The sequence below is a fragment of the Pyxicephalus adspersus genome, chromosome 6, assembly GCF_032062135.1.
Source record: "Pyxicephalus adspersus chromosome 6, UCB_Pads_2.0, whole genome shotgun sequence".
NCBI classification, from domain to species: domain Eukaryota; kingdom Metazoa; phylum Chordata; class Amphibia; order Anura; family Pyxicephalidae; genus Pyxicephalus; species Pyxicephalus adspersus.
The window spans coordinates 99,783,993-99,805,995 of NC_092863.1; the positions used below are offsets into that span (position 1 = coordinate 99,783,993).

The following is a 22,003-nucleotide window of genomic DNA, read 5'->3' on the forward strand; positions in this document are numbered from 1 at the left end:
CCATGATGACTTTCTACTATAAAATTGAGCCCTACAGCAGTCCTTTTTTTTGCAGTCCCCGTCTCTTATTCCTTAACATTTAATCAGTGGTCCATTAAACTTTTCTTAGCATACGGACTTTAAATTCATTATTGGATCCTTATTGGGAACCAGTTTCTTGTTTCCACATGACTGTACTATTATTACCCTTATATTGTTGCAGCTTAGAAAATCCATGTAAACTGTTTCCCACATTATTGACAGTTCCATCTGGTCTAAGGGCACATATCCTTGATGGGAACTGTCCTTCATATCCCATACAACAGTCCTTTGTTTGTCTGTTGTTCCTTAGATTTTTATACATTCAGTGTTCCATTAAACTCTTCTCTGCAGACTTCATATTCATTATTGGATCCTTATTGGGATTTCCTTGTTCCTTGCTTCCATTCAGTCCTACTCTTACGAGCCATTTTGTTGCAGCTATTAAACTGTTCTTCTGTCACTAAGAATATCCTAACCTTTTCATTTACTGCTTTCTGTACTGCAAACTTCTTCTATTTGTTCCATGTGTTTGCACCAAAAAGTGGGTCTTAGAATGTTAGGCATCCTTGGTTAACCACTGCGATCAATACATGGGATCAAAGGTAAGTTTCAAAATAGAGGCATAACCATGTGGCTTGCAAAATTGAAGGTGGCCATAAAAGTGAGTGGTATTTTAATTGGTATTGGGGAAATTACACATTTTTATGGTGACCTCTAGCAAGCCTCATGTCCACCAATGACTAAAGATCAGGGGCAACAAATGACCAAGGTTCAGGGGCAGCAGGCCCTTGGCCTTTGCAAACTCCTATTCCCTGGCATACAAAGCTCTTCTTCCCAACAGCACATCTACCACCACCAAAACTTTTTTTAAGCCGGGTAGGAACCCCTGTATTGTGACACAACTCTTCAGTAACCACCCAAAAACAGCTGGGTGGTTACTGAAAAGTGCCAGGTAGTTCACCCAGCTAAAAGGCACTGGGGAGAACACTGCTCCATCCAGCTGTCCCTTTTGTGGAGTTGTGGTGTGAGTTGGGTTTACTTGGTTGTGGCCAAACCACCATCTTCCACATGGTTGCAGTAGTTAGCTTCCTGTTTTTCCTGCACCAAAACTTTGTACTAAATAAAAAAGACCTCTGACTGAGAACTGCACAGAGGTCACAGTCAACTCTCTGGGCAGGGGCAGGTCAATGACAGATAAAAACCACTGACGAGGGTGCCTTCAAAAACATGGAGCCTATGGCACCTGCTTCGCTAACCTTACCCTTCTGACACTACTGACTGGAATAGCATGTGTTTTTTTGTTCCTAGAAAGTTCCAGTCTGTAATAAAGTAAGAATTTCCTCCTGGTTCTCCCCACTTCCTTCAGGAGGACAAAAACTCACTCCAGTTCCATCAAACTAATTTTTTACTCAGAAACTGGACACCCAAATTTACCTGTAATGAACTGTGGGTGTGATTATTTACTTGTGGCCAACCACCATCTTCTCAGTTGCAGGAGATGGCTTTCTGTTCTTCCTGCACAATGACATGGTTGTTTAAATGGGAAATACTGCAGGGCATGGATTCAAAGGGCACTGCCAACAGCCTCTGGGCAGGGGTAACATCAAAGAGAGTGTCTTCAAAAACATGGAGTCTGAGGCACCTGCTCTGCTAACCTTACTCTTCAGACACTCCTAATGGAATAGCATGTGTTTTGTCCCTAGCATGTCCTTCCATTCTGTAATGAAATGAGAACTTCCTCCTGGTCCTCCCTACTTCTTTCAGGAAGACAAGAACCTCCACCATACCCAACAAATTACAATTTTTGTTTGAAAACTGGACATCTTAGTTTCCCCTCATTAAACTGATGGCCAACCACCATATTCTCCACAGGAGTTGGCTTTCTGTTTTTCCTGCACCATGACTTTGTTCTTCAAATGAAAAGGAACTTTGGCTGGGCATGGACTCAGAGGGTACGGTCAACATACTCTGGGCAGGGGCAACATCATGTCAATAGCAGACAAGGCCCCCGAAGAAGGGAAGCTTCAAAACATGGGGCTCAAGGCGTCTGCTTCTCTAACCTTACCCTTTAGGCACCCCACACTGGAATAGCTTTTTTTGTTTTGTCTCCAGCAAGTCTTTCCATTCTGTAATGAAGTTAGAACGTCCTCCTGGTCCTCCTTACTTCCTTCAGGAGGACAAGAACCCCCACCATTCCTATCAAACTACATTTTTTGTTTGAAAACTGGACACCCTCCTTTACCCTCATTAAATATATTTATCAGAATCTCAGTAATACAAGCCTCACACATTCCTAAAATATACGCCATAGGCACCTGGTCTGGTCCAGGTGATACATTCATTATGCCATCAGATATCCCCAGGGAGCACAAATTCTACATTCAGCGGGAATTCACAGAGGAACATTTCTCAGCTCCTTCCAAAACAGCTTTAGACTCATTTGCCAGATAAAACAAGTCATTTTTCAGATGCCTTTTATTCCTTTTTAGCTTGATTAATAAGCTCTTTCAGTAGGCTGAATTCAGCTTCACTTAGATTAGCTCCCTGACTTTGCACCGGATAAATTTGTAATTTCCTTAAGGAGCGAGCCTTCGGTCATGTGCTTCATCTGTGAGCCGAGGACATGAAATTCTCTCACCTGCTCCCACACACGCTGCATGGGAGAAAATTCTCTGCTAAAGGGTTGTGTGTTCTTTGGTATTTAATTGTATTTATAGTTTTTTTTGAATGTCTATTGAGGAGAAAAAAAGGATCTTTTGTATATTCATGACTGTTACAATTAACCCCACAGCGTTTAGAGTGTAATTGTGCTTTACTGAAGACTGAAACTCACAATTCTTAGTGGCCATCAGATATTATATTGACCCTCCCTTTTTGCGTTTTTTGTTTTTTTTTTTGGCACTTTTAAATATACTTTTTTTTTTTTTTTTTTTTTTTAGGGTGATAAGGTTTTATATGGTGCAAAGCCAAACTTTATTCACGTTGAATTGTTGATCAGATCTTTTTCATATCCTTATACAAAATACATGACCTATTCCAAGAAATAAATCTCCCCAAAAAAAAGTTACTTGCACACAGACTATGCCAGCACTATTATGTTCTGCACTAAACACCACCGCCAACACAGGACGAAGAAGAACCCCTAACATTCTAAACTGCTGGATTCAAGGTATGTATATTGAGAACTCGGTTTATCTGGAGGAAAGGATAGAGTTGGGCTTTAACCATTCTGTACTCAATATTATGCAATAAAAAAAAGTTTAGCACACTAAATATATAAATTATAGAGTATAAAAAATTAGGAATAGAAGAAGCATAATTTCTTTCTTCAATATGAAAGCAGTCCTGTAATATATACCCTTTTTAAAAGTTTTCTTTTGGTTTCTAAACTTGAAACCCTTACTTCAATAGAGTCATCACAAAAACTAGACGTTCTAGAGAAAAACTGAACAGAAATTTGAAATCTGTATCAAAAATACTACAAAGCCCACATACAATTATATCTGATGAAAATGACATGTTGACCTGTGTTATTAATATTCTTCAACTACCCTTCCCAAAAGAAAATGTACCAGTTCCATTGTCCAAGGTTGTCTCCAGCTTCTTCTTGTCCAGTGTTCCCTCGTCCCCTTTTAGAATCCATTACAATCCATTGTGCTATTTCCTTTGTGGGCTTCTTCTGTGGGCATGCCATCATACATGCCAAGCTTACTGTACCCAAGGACTGAATCGTGCCCACAAGTCATCTTATGAATTACATTCCCTGCCGGTTATAGGAAGCTTCCATGATGTCACAGGAATGGCTAGTAGGCTGGAAAAACCTGGTGGGCTTTGGGGTAGGGTTGGCTAATTGGTCACATATGTTGAAGTTATGTTTTAAAGTCTACTGCTTTAAACTTATTGCTTTCCCAATAAGCTTTCCCTGGCTTCCATCCCAAAAATCAACAGTGTTGAATGGTTGTAGAGATTAGAGACCCCTCCATCAAGTCAAGAGATAAACCACAAAGACCAAGCACTACATCATGGAGGAGATCACCCTCCTCTCCTTGTTATGGTTATCTGCCTGTCCAGCTGGTGGCGCTCAATACCTGGTTATGATGAACTTCCACTGGCCGTCATGCTACTTCAGCATTACTGGAAGCCATTGGTTTGGTTTCATGTGCCCTGTTCCCTACTGTTGTGTCATTGTAACTGACATATGATGTGTAAGTCCTGTCATTTTATTTTTTTTACTTTAAAATCATGTTTAAATGCAAACGTGGAGTCCCTAGTAGAGTTCACTACATCAGCAATACATATTACCATACATCACCAAGTGGAAAAAACTAAGATCATGTAAACTGGTTGACACAAATAAGATTTTTTTTTTCCCGAGCCGTCGGAACGTCGGTTTTAAAACATTGTGTGCTTGTTTCCCAGTAAATTACCAGGTTGCCTTTCTCTGACTACATGTGAATTATAGAAAGATCTGAGCATATAATTAGCTTCTATCTCTACGGAGCTGCTTTGGGGAGTTCTAGGCACTGGGCCCAATATCTGGAAACAATTTAAGAAATCATATAACTTGTCACTCACTTGTCTCTTCCTCTCAGCTTCAGGAAATTTCACACAAAGCTTCACAAATATACACGATTCACCCCAAGGGGGGACTTATATCTCTTCTTCCAATCACATTTTAAAATATAGCAAGAAAATACATAGAAAGATCACATATCTATACACTTCATTATCCATTTACTGAGTTGTATCTTATTTATCTTTTTCTCTCTTTTTACTATTGTTATCTATATATTTTTTAACTATCTACATGAATCTATCTAGATATTTGTATATATCTCATATTTATATAAATATGTGTCTTATAATATATATCCTTTAAATTTCTCTCTCTTTCCTGTCCTGTTGCTATATATGTAGAATATGTATTTCTCTCTCTCTTTCTCTATCTCTTTTCTTTCTTTCTATTTAATTCTTATTTCTCTGTATATCTATCTCTCTCTTTCTCTGTCCTCTTTTATTTTTTTCTCATTTTCTCTTTCTTTTTTTTTTCTCTATCTCCCCTTCTCTTTCTTTTTCTCTTCTTTCTCTTTCTTCTTTCTCTTTCTCGATCTCTCACTTTTCTTTTTCTTTATCCCTCTCTCTTATTTTCTCTTTGTCTCTATTTCTTTCTTTTTTGTCTCTCTCTCGCTTTCTTTCTTAATCTCTCTCTTCCCTCTCTCCACTATATTTCTTTTTTCTCTCTCTCTCTCTCCTTTAGCCCTCATTTTCTTTATTTCTTTTTTCTCTCTCTCCCCCCCACTTCTCATCCTTCTTTCATTTCTCTTTCTTTCTTTTTTCTCTCTCCCACCTTCTGTTTCTTTATCTCTCATTTTCTTCTTTCTTTCTTTTTCTCTATCGCTCTTTCTCTCTTTCCTCCTCTCTTTTTGTTTCTTTCTTTCTTTCTTTCTTTCTTTCTTTCTTTCTTTCTTTCTTTCTCTCTCTCTCTCTTTTTTTCTCTCTCTCCCTCTTTCTCTCTTTCTTTCTTTCTCTCTCTCTCTCTCTCTCTCTCTTTCTCTCTTTCTGTCTTTTCTACTCTCTCACACTTTCTTTTTCTCACATTATCTATCTATCTATCTATCTATCTATCTATCTATCTATCTATCTATCTATTTATCCATCTATCTATCCCTCTATTTTTGGTTCACTAAACTTTTTTTATAGGGATCTGTTGTTATAAAAACATGTATGTAGATTTGTATCTATAGCTGGTGATAACAGTGACTTTCTATGAAGTATCCATTGAGAAGAGCAGCAAACAAAACCATTTGATATTAATGACTTAGAAATAATTTCTGAGAAATGAAGGCATTCATTAAATAACTAGTTACTGCCTATTCCCCATAAAGCATTTTACAGCTGCAGTTAAAAGCTGAATTTAGTAAAAGGCACAAATAATGTAGCTGTAAATCATTACATGAATACATCAATAAATGTTTTTTTTTAGATTCATTTAAAGGAGCAGTAGTACATGACTAAATGGCATTTCCTAGGATCAGGATACCAAAAGCCTAGGCAAAGGAATGCAAATTTGGTTAGAATCCTCCTCCTGTGTCATTGTTTGTGTCTGTCTGTCATTTGCAACCCCTACTTAATGTACAGCGCTGTGTGATATGTTGGCGCTACATAAATACATTTTATTATTAATATTACAAATAATATTATCCCAGCACATCAGAAATCAGGCTGATGGAAGGTGAGAGGGTGCCGGTATTGTGAGCCAGTCAGTCTATAGTGCATTATAACATATTTCAGGCTCGGGAGGTGGCTAAATGTTAAGGAAGGCTTCTAGGAGGAAATAGTATATTAATATCTCCTAATTCTGATGATACTCATTGATAGCTTATTGAACGCTGGAGGCACTGATGCAAAATACTGAAGAGCAGCTGGTTATGTATAGCTTTCGTATAAGAATTGCAAGAATAACCAAAAAGAATTGAAATAATCAAAAGGCATTCCTGTTCACAGATATACATTTTTTGTTCATTGTTTTTAGCTGTTTGGCTGCAGTCTCACATGACCACAATTCCTAAAAAAATGTGATACTGTAAGGCACAGCAGTAAAAATATACATTATGTAAATATAATTTATCATAACAGGATTTAAAGGTTGTCTGTTGTTCTCAGAACTCTCTACAGTTAACCTCAAACATTCCAGGGATTTACATTTCCCGATGGCAATAATGAAAGTTTCAATATTTTTCACAATCCACATTGTAATTGTAAAAAGTTGCAGATTCATCCCTGTTCACCTTGTGCATTGCTTTGCTGTGTGAATAATAAAGTGATTAATAACATGCATGTTGGGGAGGTTGTCTCTTTAATTTCTAATGGATCGATTTTAGCAGTGCATGTTAATGCTGTAAACAATGCACCCGATCATGTTATCCCATAATTCATCATGCATTGCACTGAAAATAAAGTAAGCCTATTTTTGTGCTGCGGACAAACATACAATTGATGGCCAGTAGAAAATGAATGGTCCCATGCAGTGCAATGCATGTCCAAAAAAGCTTGCTAATTGGAGCTTTAAAGTGTGAAAGGAAACAAAACTGGTAATGAATACAATTTAAAAAAGTGGTTATTTTGCTGCCCTGCCTTGCAGGATAGGTGGACATGGTTGGTATAATAATGCTTACAATGAATGTATGAATTGTGCTGTACATTCCCAATGTAAAAAAATATGAGCCTAGAGGAGCGCATTGTAAATTGCTTGCTTTTCTTACTAGAGGCCTGCAGTTTAGCTGGCAGAGCGGAGAGGAGTTGGGAAATTGGACTAGGATCTTTAATTTCACGGATGACGGAGCAGTGAAGACGGGGAGTGACGCGAGCGGCAGGTACAGACTCAATCAGAATAACAATGGATAGCGGAACATAACAGACAATACAATGCAATCTGTCACACGCTGTCTGCTGCTCTTTCAGCAATGGCTTAAAGGGTCAGTCCTTGCTTGATGTTCAGTAAATGTTAAAAGGTTGCTGAATTTCTATTACTGTTGTAGTAAAATGATGGATATCTGTGTTCCCAGCTCCTCCCCTCCTATCTGATTTATTCTGGGGGGGTCGCATTTTAAACAAAATCTGTAGCCTGCCATTGTTGATTCCACAATTTCTACCGTGATATAAATGTAAGGAAGCCAGTTAGTAACTCAACAACAGCTTCTGCCTATCAATTAAATATCCATTTTGGTTGGAATGACCCTTTAAATCAAACTTTCTTGTAACTGGACTACAATTTTCAGTATGAACTGCCAGCTAAGCTAAAGGCTCTGCTGCCTAGCCCAGGTCACTGCACCCAGGGTTGTTTAAGGCCTTATTCTAAAGTATTGTCTAATGCCACGTGGTTTGCAGGTTCATAGGGGCTCCTATATGCGCCCCGGAGGAGTTTTTGGATGCAACCAAAGTGTTTGAGGAATGCTTTATCATGTGGGTATGGTGCGGTTCACACCACTGCAAAGGATCATGGGCCATTTTATGTCTTGCTGCAACACAATCTTAATTAACTGCAGCTCAGCGCAGTTGGAACGTGTTCTAAGTCAAGTTAATAGAAGTGGCTGGTCACTTAATGGCGGCCAGAAAGTACCCATTGCATCCAGAAACTACACCGCAAACCACCTCAACGCAAACATAACCATGTGCAAATACATACATAATTGGTTCCCAATCGCTCCATTCCATGTAGGAATGGTTGGATATAGGAGGGTTTGGGATTGTGGTTCTACGTGCTGTCCCCAGCTGCAGTTTGCCGCAGGTTTGAAAGAAGCCTAAGTCTAGTTTATTACTTCTCGGTGCAGCATGGTTATTATATTTGGTCGATATTGTCTGAGGGTTACCCAATATTAAATCTGTCACCCCAAAAACAAAACTTTACATAAAAAAAAAATACCCTCTGGCTTACTTTCTCAGCCTCTGATCCAAGCTACTCAATTGCTTATTCGGCAAAGTTGGTGGCCTCGGATGGTGTTTTTTTGGCCCTGCATTTGCTGGTGCTGTAATTCTACATTGACTTGGATGGGGTTTGCGCACCCAGCATTTGTACTATAGGGGTATAGTAAATTAATGAAACTAATAAAGATTTTCAAACTGAGGGTTATAAAACGCATAGGAGGCCCCTGCGGTTAGGGAAAGGTGAAAAGTAAACACCTGAGCGAGTGAAGGTGTGTTTGGAGGTTCTAGCTTATATTAGGATAGAGAAAACAGAGGGTTGGCCTTTTATATGTATAGTTATCCTTTAAAGCTCAGTTCAACCTGAGCATATAAGGTAAAAATACTAAACACTAAAGTAAAGCGACCCTTCCAGGGTCAAAAACAAGGTCCGAATTTCTGCCAGCTCCCTGCTTTGCCAATAGAAACAAGCATTTTATAAACAAAGATTTAATCCAATAATATAAGAAAATAACCTGGGCCTGATCTCTGATGTATGAAAGAGGGGACGGGGTCATGCCTAGTCTTTAGATCTTCAGGGTTGCAAATGTGACCAGAAATCCCACAGGATACCCCTCTTGGAGTGGGATGGAGTGTGTTCTCATGGGATTTGCCACCCATTGGCATCAGAGACCAGGGGCAAGCATTTTTTTTTGGGGGGGGGGGGGAAATCTTTGTTTACCAAGGGCCCTTTCAAGCTATTTGAATTGGGAACCATTTAAGTAACAGCAAAGTGGACCTGGAAGGCTTCCTTTACGTCTAAAATAAAATTCTGTCTTATCTTTAGTTATAATTTTTTTCTTGGCAAATCTATTGCATTTGGCTGCCCAGGTTTAAATGTTGCAAATATCCCAAAACAGTTGCAAACACTTTGCTTCAAGATGAGCCTGTCTGAGTTGTGTTGCTAATTCCGTTGTTCCACTGAGCTACACTGTCACCGTGGCCATGTATTTGCAAAGAGCATCCCCAGACCCCTTATATACACTTATATATATGTGTGTGCTACCTGCCAGCCCTTGCAGCTTCTACCTCCTCCACATCTGGTGACACCATTGTTGTTTTACTAACATAAAATAGACAGTTCACTTAGCAAATAAGCCATCACCTTGCAAGGGGAATTCACTTAGCTTAGTAAATGTGTGGGCAGCATGGTGGCTCAGTGGTTAGCACGCTGGCCTTTGCAGCGCTAGATCCCAGGTTCCAGTCTCGGCCAGGTCTCTATCCGCATGGAGTCTGCAGGTTCTCCCCGTGTCTGTGTTGGTTTCCTGCGGGTACTCAGGTTTCCTCCCACATCCCAAAAACATGCAGTTAGGTTAAATTGACTCTGGACTGTATTAAAGACATCTAACATTAAATTGAGGGACTGCTAGTGACACGACTATGTACAGCACTGTGGAATATGATGGTGCTATATAATACTATACTATATAAAAAGTTCTGCTGACTTCAACCATTAAATCAAGTGCAAGCAAAATCTATTTTTTTTTTTTTTTAAATCCTTGCACGGTATTGGACATTTTCATTTCATTCGCTACTAATATTTATTATTAATATTATTATTTATTATTATTATTATTAAACAGGATTTATATAGCGCCAACATATTACGCAGCGCTGTACATTAAATAGGGATATTATTAAGAATAACAATAATAAACAGTATTTATACAGAGCCAACATTTTATGCAGTGCTGTACATTAATTAGGGGTTGCAAATGACAGATTATTACAGACAGTGACGCAAGAGGAGGAGAGGACCCTGTCCCGAAGAGCTTACAATCTAGGAAGTGAAATATCCCTTGCAACCTTGCAAGAGGATAGCTCAACCTACAAAGTGAAGTCGCTATATTCCATTTGTAAATCACTTGAATGGAGCTTGAAAAGAAACAAGCAACTGCAAGGAAAAACAACAATTAAAGTATTATATCCTATTATTACCATTCTTAAGTATTACAAATCTAAACACAGCTGTTGTGTGACGTTTATACGTTGGTATAGGGTGCAGATAATAAAACAACACGTATCAAAGTGTTTGGAACAATGAATGAATATATTACAATAAATGTTCATATTTGTTTCTTTTTGGTCTGATAAGTAAACCATTGAAAGTGTTGTGTGGTATGTTTCAAAGTTAAAAAAAAATCCTTGTTGATCCTGCAGGAAATTGTGTGAATTGATAACATTCCGTACTGTTTGCATGTTCTGCACTTTTACATTATTCCCGGCTGTATGATTTTATTACAAATCCCATTCCCTTATGTTATGGGGATGAAAAGGGTGAAGTGTTCTATAGTTCTAAATTCCTTATTGTGTGATAACATTGTTAGGCCATAGATAAACTACAGCACATAAAGCCAAGGCTACGTACACACGTTCAATATTTGCTGTGTGAAAGGATCTTTCATAATCCTTTCTAATGACAAAAGACTGAATGGTGCATGAACGAGCTCTGTACATACAGCACAGTTATGCTCTATGGAGAGGGGAGAAGGATGGAGCGAAACCCCGCTGTGCTCTCTTCACTTGCATTATGACCGTTCGTGGATCCGCCAAGACAGATCCATGAATGGCGTTGGACAAGTCATGTACATATGCCAGATTCACGTCCAATACCAACCCTGAGGCGATTATTGGACGAGAATCATCTGACGTGTGTATGTAGTCTACACAGACTATTCTCTCAGTGTTTGAAATGAGCGTTTAACAACCATGTATGAAATTCTCATTCATTACAATTCACCAGTCCACCCCAAAGCCTTTTCTCTAATGCCATGAATGGATATTTTGGGGCATTTTTGGGTGTTTGGGGGTCATTTGAATGGTCTTGTCCCTATTCTAACTCCTCTCTGCCACAAATCTTGGTATAAAACGGATTTAAAACTGTTTAAAATCTCATAAAAAAACTGTATGGCCATTTATAAAGTGTTGTCATCCTAGGACAGAAAGCGTTTACTAACTGTATCATCAGGCAACACAATACCATTATATAATATTATTATTATTATTAATAATAAAATATTAAACAGGACTTATATAGCACCAACATATTATACAGCGCTGTACATCAAATAGGGGTTGCAAATGACAGACAGATACACAGTGACACAGGAGGAGGAGAGGACCCTGCCCCGAACAGCTTACAATCTAAGAGATTATTTAAATTTGTTTCACTTGGGTCCAGATACACTTTATTATAAGATGACATACCAGGAGCTACAATAGCTTTTACGTGGGTTACATGTTTTTTTTTTTTAATGTCGCTTTGTTGCTACTTAGCATTCTATAGTAAATGAAATGTGCACAAATTTGTTCTCCATAAGCCTGCCAAGGCAGCCCAGTGTTATAGTTATTGGAAAGCTGCTGGTGAACCATTGGAGAAAATTCCCCTTCCAGTGCAGAACAAATATCCAAAAGGCTACAAATAGCTAACATGGACTCCATACAAATAATTGGCCAGAAATGGAGAAAAACCCGGAGATCCATCTAAGCAAAGGACAGGTACACTTTGAGTAAACTTAGTTCAGGTCACTATGAGTTACTATGAGTTGTTTTTTGAACACTGCTTTTGCTAGTTGAATTAGCGCATATTTATGTTCCATATTATTTCTTTATAATGCATGGCAGAATTTGTAGTTGCTGTGTAAGTAATTGCATGAGACAAGATCAGTGTAGGCTGGGAGGGGAAATAAAGCACACGGCCGAGGTAGCTTCACACGGGCTCTGCGTAATGTGGATTGGGGAAGGAGGGGGAGATTGGAAAATGTAGGGAAGTACACACAGGGGTCATTAAGCAGATCGTCCCAACCGTGACAAGATCATCTGGCAGTCATGCCGCAGGTTCTGGAATCTGGCTGCGAGTTCACTGTGCTGGAAATGCGGCCGCAGCTGAACGCTGAGCCCCAGAATTATATAATCCCCTGACAGATCAGCTACGTCTCTTTCTGCTCGCCTGCGCTCAACCGAGCTGTTCTACCTTTGCTGGTACCCCGGGCATTCTCAGCAGAAGTGGGGCTACCTCTAATCTGCAGCCACTGCTCACATGCTGTTGTCTGCTCCGTTGCATTCGTAAAAAAAAATGCCCAAACCAATAAATAAATGATAGGAATAGCTGATGAGTGTTTTGTGTTTGGATGCATTGTTTGGCACAAAAAATAAAGATTTCTATTAGATTTTAGTTTACCGTGATTCCTTTTGTTGGAATGTGCTATCCAGTTCGGGCAATGAGATCTAAGCCACAATTGGCCACCCCTGATTGTTAGTGAATGCCATTGTTGCAGTTGTAGCGCTTCATTGCTCTACAGCAGGGGTGGCAAACTCTGGCCCGGGGCCAAATCTGGCCCCTAACTTCTTTTTTTTTGGCCCCTAAAGGACTCCTAAATATGAACTGCAGCTGGGCCACCACTGCATTGAAATAGCGCTGCTACTACAATTCCTGGCATCACTCGCGTCTATAAACCAGTGGGCTCTCTGCCTATGTGTGGCCCCGCATTGGACTGTTTGATAGACGCAAATAATGCCAGGCATTTCAGTAGCGGCGATATTTTAATGAAGAGGGAGTTTCAGCGGTGGGCCACTCATAAGATTTCCAGCACTCCCCCTCAGCTGTACTTTTCCTTGCTACTCCAAGGCATGGACTTGAATGGTTGGATTTTCATAGAAGAATATTGGTATTATTATTGTTAGCATTTGCAAAAAGGTTACCATAAATAAATTTCAAAGTTGGCCCGCGACTTTTCCAGTTTTTAATTTTGGCCCTCTGTGTATTTGAGTTTGACACCCCTGATTTACAGCAACCATTCCCAACCAGGGTTGTGTGGAACCCAATAATTCCTCCGAGGGGTTCCTCGAACTATGGCCTGAATGAACCAACATTTGATGACCTGCCTAATTCCCGGGCTCACGCCAATTGGCAGTGCCCACCACATGACTCCAATGATGTTTTAAGTTGTCTATAAGATGTGATTGTAGCCCCACATTGTTTCCACTGGCCAACAATTTAGGATGCTTTATTTCCCATTGATCCCCAAAAAACGGATTTAGAAGGGGTTCCCAGAGACCTGAACATTTCAAGGGTTCCTCAGGGGTAAAAAGGTTGAGGAAGGCTGTGCTACAAAAACCCCTGGGGTTCATGTCCTTATAATTGGCATTTTAAAATTCATTAGTCTCTTTTGATGGTCCCCTAGAGAATTATACATTCCATATTGTCCTCTCCCTGCTGAGACATCTGACATATGTATACAACACACAAAATAATCTACCTCCAAAAATAATCAACCTCCACCAACTTTTGCACCACACACTATTATTATTATTAATAAACAGGATTTATATAGCGCCAACATATTACGCAGCGCTGTGCATTAAATAGGGGTTGCAAGTGATAGACTAATACAGACAGTGACACAGGAGGAGAGGACCCTGACCTGAAGAGCTTACAATCTAGGTGGGGGAAGTATCACATAATAGGAGGGGGATAAGGAGTGGTGGGAAGTAGTGAGGCTTTCAAAAGATAGAAGAAGAAGATGGGTAGGCAAGTTTGAAAAAAATGGGTTTTGAGCGCTCTTTTAAATGAGCAGAAAGTAGGAGCAAGCTGAATAGGACACTAAGCTGTAATTCTCCAAAAAAGTCAACCTCTACCATAACTAGGCATGTCTTCCCCTCTGGTCTCTTGGACATCACAAAACTGCCTCAAAAACCCAAAGATGACAAGCATGTTGTCTCTCTGGTCCAAGGTTGGAGAATGAAGAGTGTAGGATATGAGCGTTTGTAAATTGCCATCAGTTTTGCTGAACTATTGAGAGCTTTGGTATTATTATTAATATTATTAAACAGGATTTATATAGTGCTAACATATTACGCAGCGCTGTACATTAAATAGGGGTTGCAAATGACAGAGTAATACAGACAGTGATACGGGAGGAGAGGGCCCTGCCCCGAAGAGCTTACAATCTAGTAGGTGGGGGAATTTCACATACAATAGGATGGGAGATATCTAGTGGTGGGAAGTAGTGATGGTTTCAAAAGACAGAAGAAGATGGGTAGGCAAGTTTGAAAAAATGGGTTTTGAGTGCTCTTTTAAATGAGCAGAAAGTAGGAGCAAGCCGAATAGGATGAGGAAGACCATTCCAGAGAGTCGGGGCAGCTCTAGAAAAGTCTTGTATCCGTGTGTGTGATGAGGTTATGAGTGAGGAAGTCATTAGTAGGTCACTGAAGAAGCAGAGTCTGGATAGCGTAGGACACCAGGTAAGTGCAAAGAGGCAGAATGTATAAAAAAAAGAGAGGGCAGTTAGGTATGGATGATGTTGGCAATGAAGGTGGGACAGGACCTGTAGAGGGATTTGATCCTGAGATGAATTGGAAGGCAGGGTAGGGATTTACAGAGAGGAGTAAGAGATGAGGAGTGGTGGGTAGAAGTGAGAGCCTTGTTAGTGAGATGCCAGACAAATTGATGAAAAGGTGAGAATGTGAAAGCATGTACTAGAAGTTTGGTGGTTTCTGGGGATAGAAAGGACATATCTTGGACATTTAGCAAGAAGTCCTATTTTTACCAGCCATGCCCACAAAATACTGGCCAGGTGGCAACCCTAAAAGGGGAGCCAGGAGATGGCATCACCACCAGCATGGCATGGTGGGACACTTGGTGCAAGGGCCATATCTCCATACCTAGACATCCTAGGTAGGAAGTCCAATTTATTTGTTATTGCACTTGGTGGGCAAACAGATACCTGAACTTTTATGTGTAAGTGCATTTATCCTTTAACCTAAATCTAGTACCTCAGCTTCTTCTGTGAACACGGGGGTGCTGAATGCTGTGAGTAGGAGGTTAAGTGATCGGAGTCAGGTTTTATTTGTACTTCCTGCATCTTTGAAACCCTATCTGCTGTGCACAGCTGATGGGAGCAGATTACTACATAACCTTTCAGTGCTAGTTATGTGCCATTGATCACTGTCCCCCTGGGCTGTAAATGCTGGTATGATAAGCAGTGCAAGCATGGGTCACTTGGTAAAATGCCCCGTTCAGTATTGAACTCAATTTCACTCCTTGGGCTGCTTTGATAAAGTTTCCTTGCAGATTTGATTATTTGCACTTTCTTATTTATATACATTTTTTTATGTTAACTTCTTTTCTATCACTGTTTAATTTTTCTTTTTTTCTGTAAAATATATAAATTAATAAGTAGTTATAGCAAAAAAAGTTTTAGGTTTTAATAACCTTAAGGATTTTTTAAAGCCTTTAAAAAACTTTCATTCTATCTTCAATGCTGTTTATTTAAGTGGCAAAATTCAAAATTTTCCAAACTGTAACAAATTCAGGTAAATGATAACTCTAATGTTAAGCATTATAGAGACAGAATAAGGATTAAAGTTCTGCTACCGGTAATAACAACCATCTGATCATGTGCAAGCAAAGTTGAATGTTTACCACATTGACTAATCTAATAGCATGCAGGGTGAACAACCAATATTCCTTTAGTATATCACCCCCATTGCCCCTATCTAATGGTAACAAGCTAATAAATCTGATGCATAAAGTATCCTAAGGGCTTATATACACCGTAGCTATTGGTAAGACAGACCACATGCCACAATGCAGCTTAAAATAAGCATGCATCAATTTTTCCAGATAACCATAATGCAGTGTTATGCTTCTTGGTGTCCTGGAGTGCCTTCACTGCCTTTGCCAACTGACTTTAAGCTTGTGGTGATGGCATCAGTTAGAGATGCTTCTGAGATCATTCAGGTGTATTGACAGGTTCATATGACCTGCAGCTCACCTTGCCCTGACCTGAATTTGACCTGCTTTAGTCATGTATTGTGTCTATGGAGGACAGCATTACCACCCTGGTATGTAATTTAAATACATGATAGGATTGGCAATAACCTTTCCCGTGTCTTTATCTTCATACCATAGCTTGCAGATGTCTTTAAGTTCCCAGAATTTAATATTAATAATATTATTACACAGTATTTATATAGCAACAACATATTACACAGCGCTGTACAAGTCATGTCACTAGCTGTCCCTCAAAAGGGCTCACAATCTAATGTCCCTACCATAGTCATATGTCTATTATTACAGTCTATGGTCAATTTTGGGGGGAAGCCAATTAACCTAATTGCATGTATTTAGAATGTGGGAGGAAACCGGAGTACCCGGAGTAAACCCATGCAGACATGGGGAGAACCTGCAAACTCCATGCAGATAGTGTCCTCGATGAGATTCAAACCTGAGACCCAGCCCAGCAAAGACCAGACTGCTAACTACTTAGCCACCAGGCTGCCCACAGAATGAAAACAGACAGGTGATAACACTGTTAAAGATTTTATTAAAGCTATGTCAGCTTACTACTAAAAGTTAGGCTGCGTACACACCTTTACATACACATCTTTCAATATCCTTTCCAACGACAAACAACTGCACGATGCATGAACGAGTGCTCTACATACAGCTCTGTTCTGCTCCAAGAGAGGGGAGGAAGATAACCACAGAGCGGCACCCGGCTGTGCTCTCTCCTCTACACTTCTATTATGTTCGTCGTCCATCGTCCTTGGATCCGCCAGGTCGGTCATTCGGAGGACGGACGCCGAGCACTGTATACATGCAAGATTCCCGTCCGATATCGGCCCTGAGCCGATTGTTGGACGAGAACCACTGAACATGTGTACCTAGCCTTAGAAATCCGCTGAAATTCTTGCAAGGTCATCCAGCATTTTTTGAACAGATATAACAAAACGCTCTTTATGGCATATTTAACAGACCAAAAAAGAGTGAATAGGAGAAGCCTATTGTTAGGGATCACATTAAATGATGAAGAAAAGTCAAGAATGACCCTCATGTGGCCATACAAAAGTTAACAAGGACAGCATTTAAACCTCAACACTGTTCCAACCTTTTTTCGCATACAGCTCTGGGTGCCTGACATGCCAATGAGCACATTGCAATACAGGGCAGAGGGCAATACAAATAATCACAGCAACCAGAGACAGACAGGGAAGGGAGTGTTATGTGATCAGCTAATGTTAAAGTGGATTGATACATAGATATCGGTGTGTGGTTGTTGCAATTGTTTGTATTGCTCTTCCCAGTTAACATTCCCCAAACAACAGATAACACATTCCACAAACAACCCCCCCCCCCCAAAAAAAAAATACACTCCATGCATAAAGGTAGTGCTGACTTCAATTCGAATTTCAGACCACTCTGCCCACTTTGATTCACTTCAACTACATAAACAGAAAACAAAATAAATGGTTTAACTCAAAGGGGATCAATGTCCTCACAACCCATCAGCAAAATAAAAAGTTTCAGCTAGTTTCCTTCCTCCCTCCCTCCCTTTCTTCTCTCTCTTTCTTCCTTCCTCCCTTCTCCCTTTTTCTCTTTCTTCCTCTCTTCATTCTCTCACTTTCTCTTCCCCCCTCCTTCCTTCTCTCAAGTTATCTTTCTTTATTCCTTCCTTCTCTCACGTTCTCTTCCTTCCTTCCTCCCATCCTTCTCTCGCTTTCTTCCTTTCTTTCTTCTCTCTTTCTTTTCCTTCCTCCCCTCCTGCTCTTTCTTCCTTTTTTCATTCTCTATCTCTTCCTTCCTCCTTTCCTTCTCTCTCTTTCTTTTCCGTTAGTCCTTTTTTCTGTTCCTTCCCTCTTCACTTTATTCTATCTCTTTCTCTTCCTTCTTCCCTCTCTCTCTCACTCGCTTCCTTGTTTCCTTCTTCTTTTCCTTCTCTTCCTACTTATTTTCCTTCTCTTCCTACTTATTTTCCTTCTCTTATTTTCTTCCTCCAAGACACTCCGCGCCTGGATCCCAGAGAAGCTGCAAATCTGCAGCACCACAATGACTTACAGCTTCGTCCAGTCCCTTTAATTCCTTTTCCAGGTGAAATGAGAAAAACCTTCTAAATCAGCCTTACACCTCTCACTATGCTACAATATATATTAAAGTTTACCAGTCCTTAAGATGAGGTGGCTAAATGGCTCCAGGTTTTCTTCTTTTAATTTCACCTTGTAATTTTTACAGATTACACACCAAGTGCCCAAGGACAGCTACACATGATGATCAAAAATAACCTTCATTCCTCCTTTTCTTCTCTCTCTTTCTTTTCCTTTCTCCCTTCTGTTCCTTCCCTCTTCACTTTATTCTATTACTTTCTCTTCCTTCCTTATTCTCTCGCTCGCTTCCTTGTTTCCTTCTTCTTTTCCTTCTCTTCCTACTTATTTTCCTTCTCCTAATTTTCTTCCTTCTTTTTTTCCATCTCTTCCTTCTTTATTTGCTTCTCTTCCTTCCTTTCTTCCTTCCTTCCTTCTCCCACCAAGCCTCGGGCTCCAACTTCCCAGTATTGTGAAAAGCTCCCTTTTTTTTATCATTCACAAGGTGTCTCCTAGCCACCTCCACTCCCTGACCTGAAAGAGATATGGAGTACTTGCCCAAGTAATTTCTTCCAAACTCTGCGCCTGGATCCGTGTCTGGCGCCTTGGGGTTAAGAAGTCGCTGCTATGTCGCAATGTATGCATATGTATAGACCTGGGAACTCAGCAAAGGAATGGGGGGACCTTTCATAGAGAGCAATACAGGTGTATAGACCAAGAAACTCAACATAGGGAAGGTAGGAGACCCTCATAATAGGCACAGCAGGTGCACAAACCTGGAAACTCAGTGGAGGGCTGGTGAATGTGGTGTGTTGGTGTACAGGCCTAGGAACTCCAAGGATCCAAGGAGTCCAAGGATAGGGGGAACCCCTTGTAATGGGCACAACAGGTGTACATACCTGGAAACCCAGTGCAGAGACGTTGGAAACCCCTAATAATGAGCTCAGCAAGTGTGCATATCTGGAAACCACCAGTATAGGAATGGTAGTACCCTTCGTAATGGACACAAGAAGTGAAGAGACCTTACAAACCATCAGATGGTTTACCCCTCCAGCACCTACCAAACACTGAAATATTAGTTTTGAGCCGACTAACCCTTTAAGTAGCAGTAGTAGAGTTCAGCCAGTACAAACACAGCTGATTTTTCATTTACTTTGAGAACAGGACAAGCAGCCCTGAATCAACAGGAAATAATTTACATAGCTGAGAGCTGCTGAATAATAGTATCCGACCTATCAATGTCAGCTCATCCCTAAAAGTAACACGGATCATTTCTGTCTGCTGGAAGATGCGTGACATGTGAGCCTGCAGACACATATATAACTCCGGAAGAAGGTTATTATGAATGGAAGCTGAGACCAGACAGCTCCTCCACGTCAGCAGAAATTCTCTGAGCCCATTCTGGACTGGAAGCTCAGGAACACAAAATATTGCACAGACTGACACCATTTATAAAAGCTGAATTTGAAATTTGAAAAAGGTTCCATAGGGAGGTTCCAAGCATTCCCCTGAAAACTGATTTACTCTAATATGTTTCAGTAATGCAAACCATATTGCATATTGCATTGGGTTTTGGTTGGTGATGCAACCACAATGCAAATAAAAGTGATGACTGCACGAGACAGCAGGAGGAACCACAGCAGCTGGAAGGGAGAGCATGCATTTGACTCATCAGAATGCTTGCAGAACTGGCTTTTCATTAAACCAAAAAGATTAGTAAACTTTTAACAGCAAGTCACAGTGAGCAGTACTGAACCGCTCACTGCCATCTTGATTGATTCTCTATTGGGCTGCGGTGGGTAGATGCTACATGTAGCGTCTTACCCAAGGCAGCGGTTCACTAGCATGCCTTTAAGTTCCCCTGCTTGTGTCTAGAATGTAAAACCTAATTTCTTTATTTATATCATTATTGTTTATGTTTATGGGTTTGCTCTATTGGATAAGTGTATGTATGTTTCTGGAATAATCTCCTCCATGTAATCAAATAACCTTCATTAAAAAACACTGAACATGGATAACCGATTATTTTTTAGACTTTGTTTCCTTTATCATTTACATCGCTGGTAAAATACATTGAGTAACATTTACTCTTGTTGTCTTTCAGGTACTTTGAGTTCTATGAAGGTCCTTTAGATTTCAATTCTACAAAGTGCCTGGAGCTGAGACAAGACATCATGAATGTGAAGGTTCTCTCCATGTGAGTTGGCCATGGTGCAGACTTTCCTGTTTACTCTACATTTGTTTTTTTGACATTTTTTGACATTTTTTTGTTTTTTGACATGGGGTTTGCTTTGTAAGTATATAATAAAGTATTTAGCTTAATAAAAAACCCAAAAAATGGAAAGTTTAAAAGTAAATAACATAGTAAAATAGGTAAGAATGATCTCGTCATCCTTTTGGGAAGATTCCTGTGGAACGCTAAAATCCTAAAAGCTGTAGCAATGGACTGGAGTGTCTCCTCATAGAATCTGGTCTGCTTGGAGTTCCAAAGGAATCCTCTCTAAAGAAGGGTGACATCAAACCCAACAAAAAGGAAGAAAAGGGTAAGGAAAATAAAATTCTAATCTTTTTTTTTTTTAGGTATGCAGTGTATGACCCAAAAAGCTGGGTGTCAAGAAATTGTAGGAGGGTTGAAGCCCCTGTATTATGACCCAACTTATCAGTAACCACCCAAAAACAGCCGGGTGGTTACTGAACAGTGCCGGGTGGTTCACCCAGCTAAAAGGAGCTGGGGAGATCACTGGTATGGTTCTCATCTGTTAGGAGAACATATTTATCCAATGCCAGTGCATTCACATTATCGCCTGCCTTTAAGATCTTCTTCCACCCTTAACAGTGCAGGGGGAAGGTATCTGCAGAACCTTTGGGGAAATTGGGGAGTCCTATCACCTGGTCCACAACAAGCTGACTGGGGTGACCGGTCTACTCAGCAAGAAATGCTGTGGCTGCTGGAGGAGATAAAGGGGAACACTTCCAGGTGAATGAGTAGTGAAAGGATCCAGGGCTGTATTACACCCAACAAGGCAAAAAAAGCCATATTGGATATTTGCATGGATGTGGAAGAAACACACATAGGACATTAAGGTTCAAGTAAGAATACAGATGCCTCTTGTATTTAGACAATCTTTGCTTATCCTAAAGTTTTTCAGTATCTCTAGGATAAGCTATTTTTATTTAGGGGTCCAAAGGATAGACACCTTGCATTTTGTAATGTGACTGTTCACAGATATACCAGACGCTCAAGTTATCCCATTGAAATAAAGAACTAATAAAATACTGAAACAAATTACCAAATTTTTATCTTAGCACATTAAAATTTATATAGAAAAAACAGTATTTGCTCCTTTTAACATGACCTTATTATTTTCTGATTGCTCTGCTCACCCTGTATCCATTTATTTGCGGTTCTTTCATCCGACAAGCAAAGGCCCCAGAACATTGTGGGAAAAAACGTCACTCCATTATTCTTATATTCTTTTTTTACCACACAGCGTAACCAGGAACGTTTTGAAACAGCTGTGCCAAGATTATCGCAGTTTGGCTGCCACTTAAAGCACTTAATAACGGTGCTGACTCATCTCTGTTCCTTTTGAAAGCTCAACAATGTATAATTAAATAAAAAATGCCCCTATTTTTAACAGTCTGCATTTGAAACAAAAAC

The 22,003-nt window shown here is 40.0% G+C and overlaps 1 protein-coding gene across 1 annotated transcript in view; it reads left to right on the plus strand.

The window, feature by feature from the left end:
* The window catches only part of ST8SIA5 (ST8 alpha-N-acetyl-neuraminide alpha-2,8-sialyltransferase 5), a 54,194-nt gene that overhangs the window by 18,080 nt on the left and 14,111 nt on the right, over positions 1–22,003 (plus strand). The window contains exons 2-3 of the mRNA XM_072413497.1: positions 7,287–7,394; positions 20,447–20,539. Of these exons, the coding sequence (XP_072269598.1) occupies positions 7,287–7,394; positions 20,447–20,539 (201 nt within the window). The remainder of the gene's footprint in view (positions 1–7,286; positions 7,395–20,446; positions 20,540–22,003) is intronic.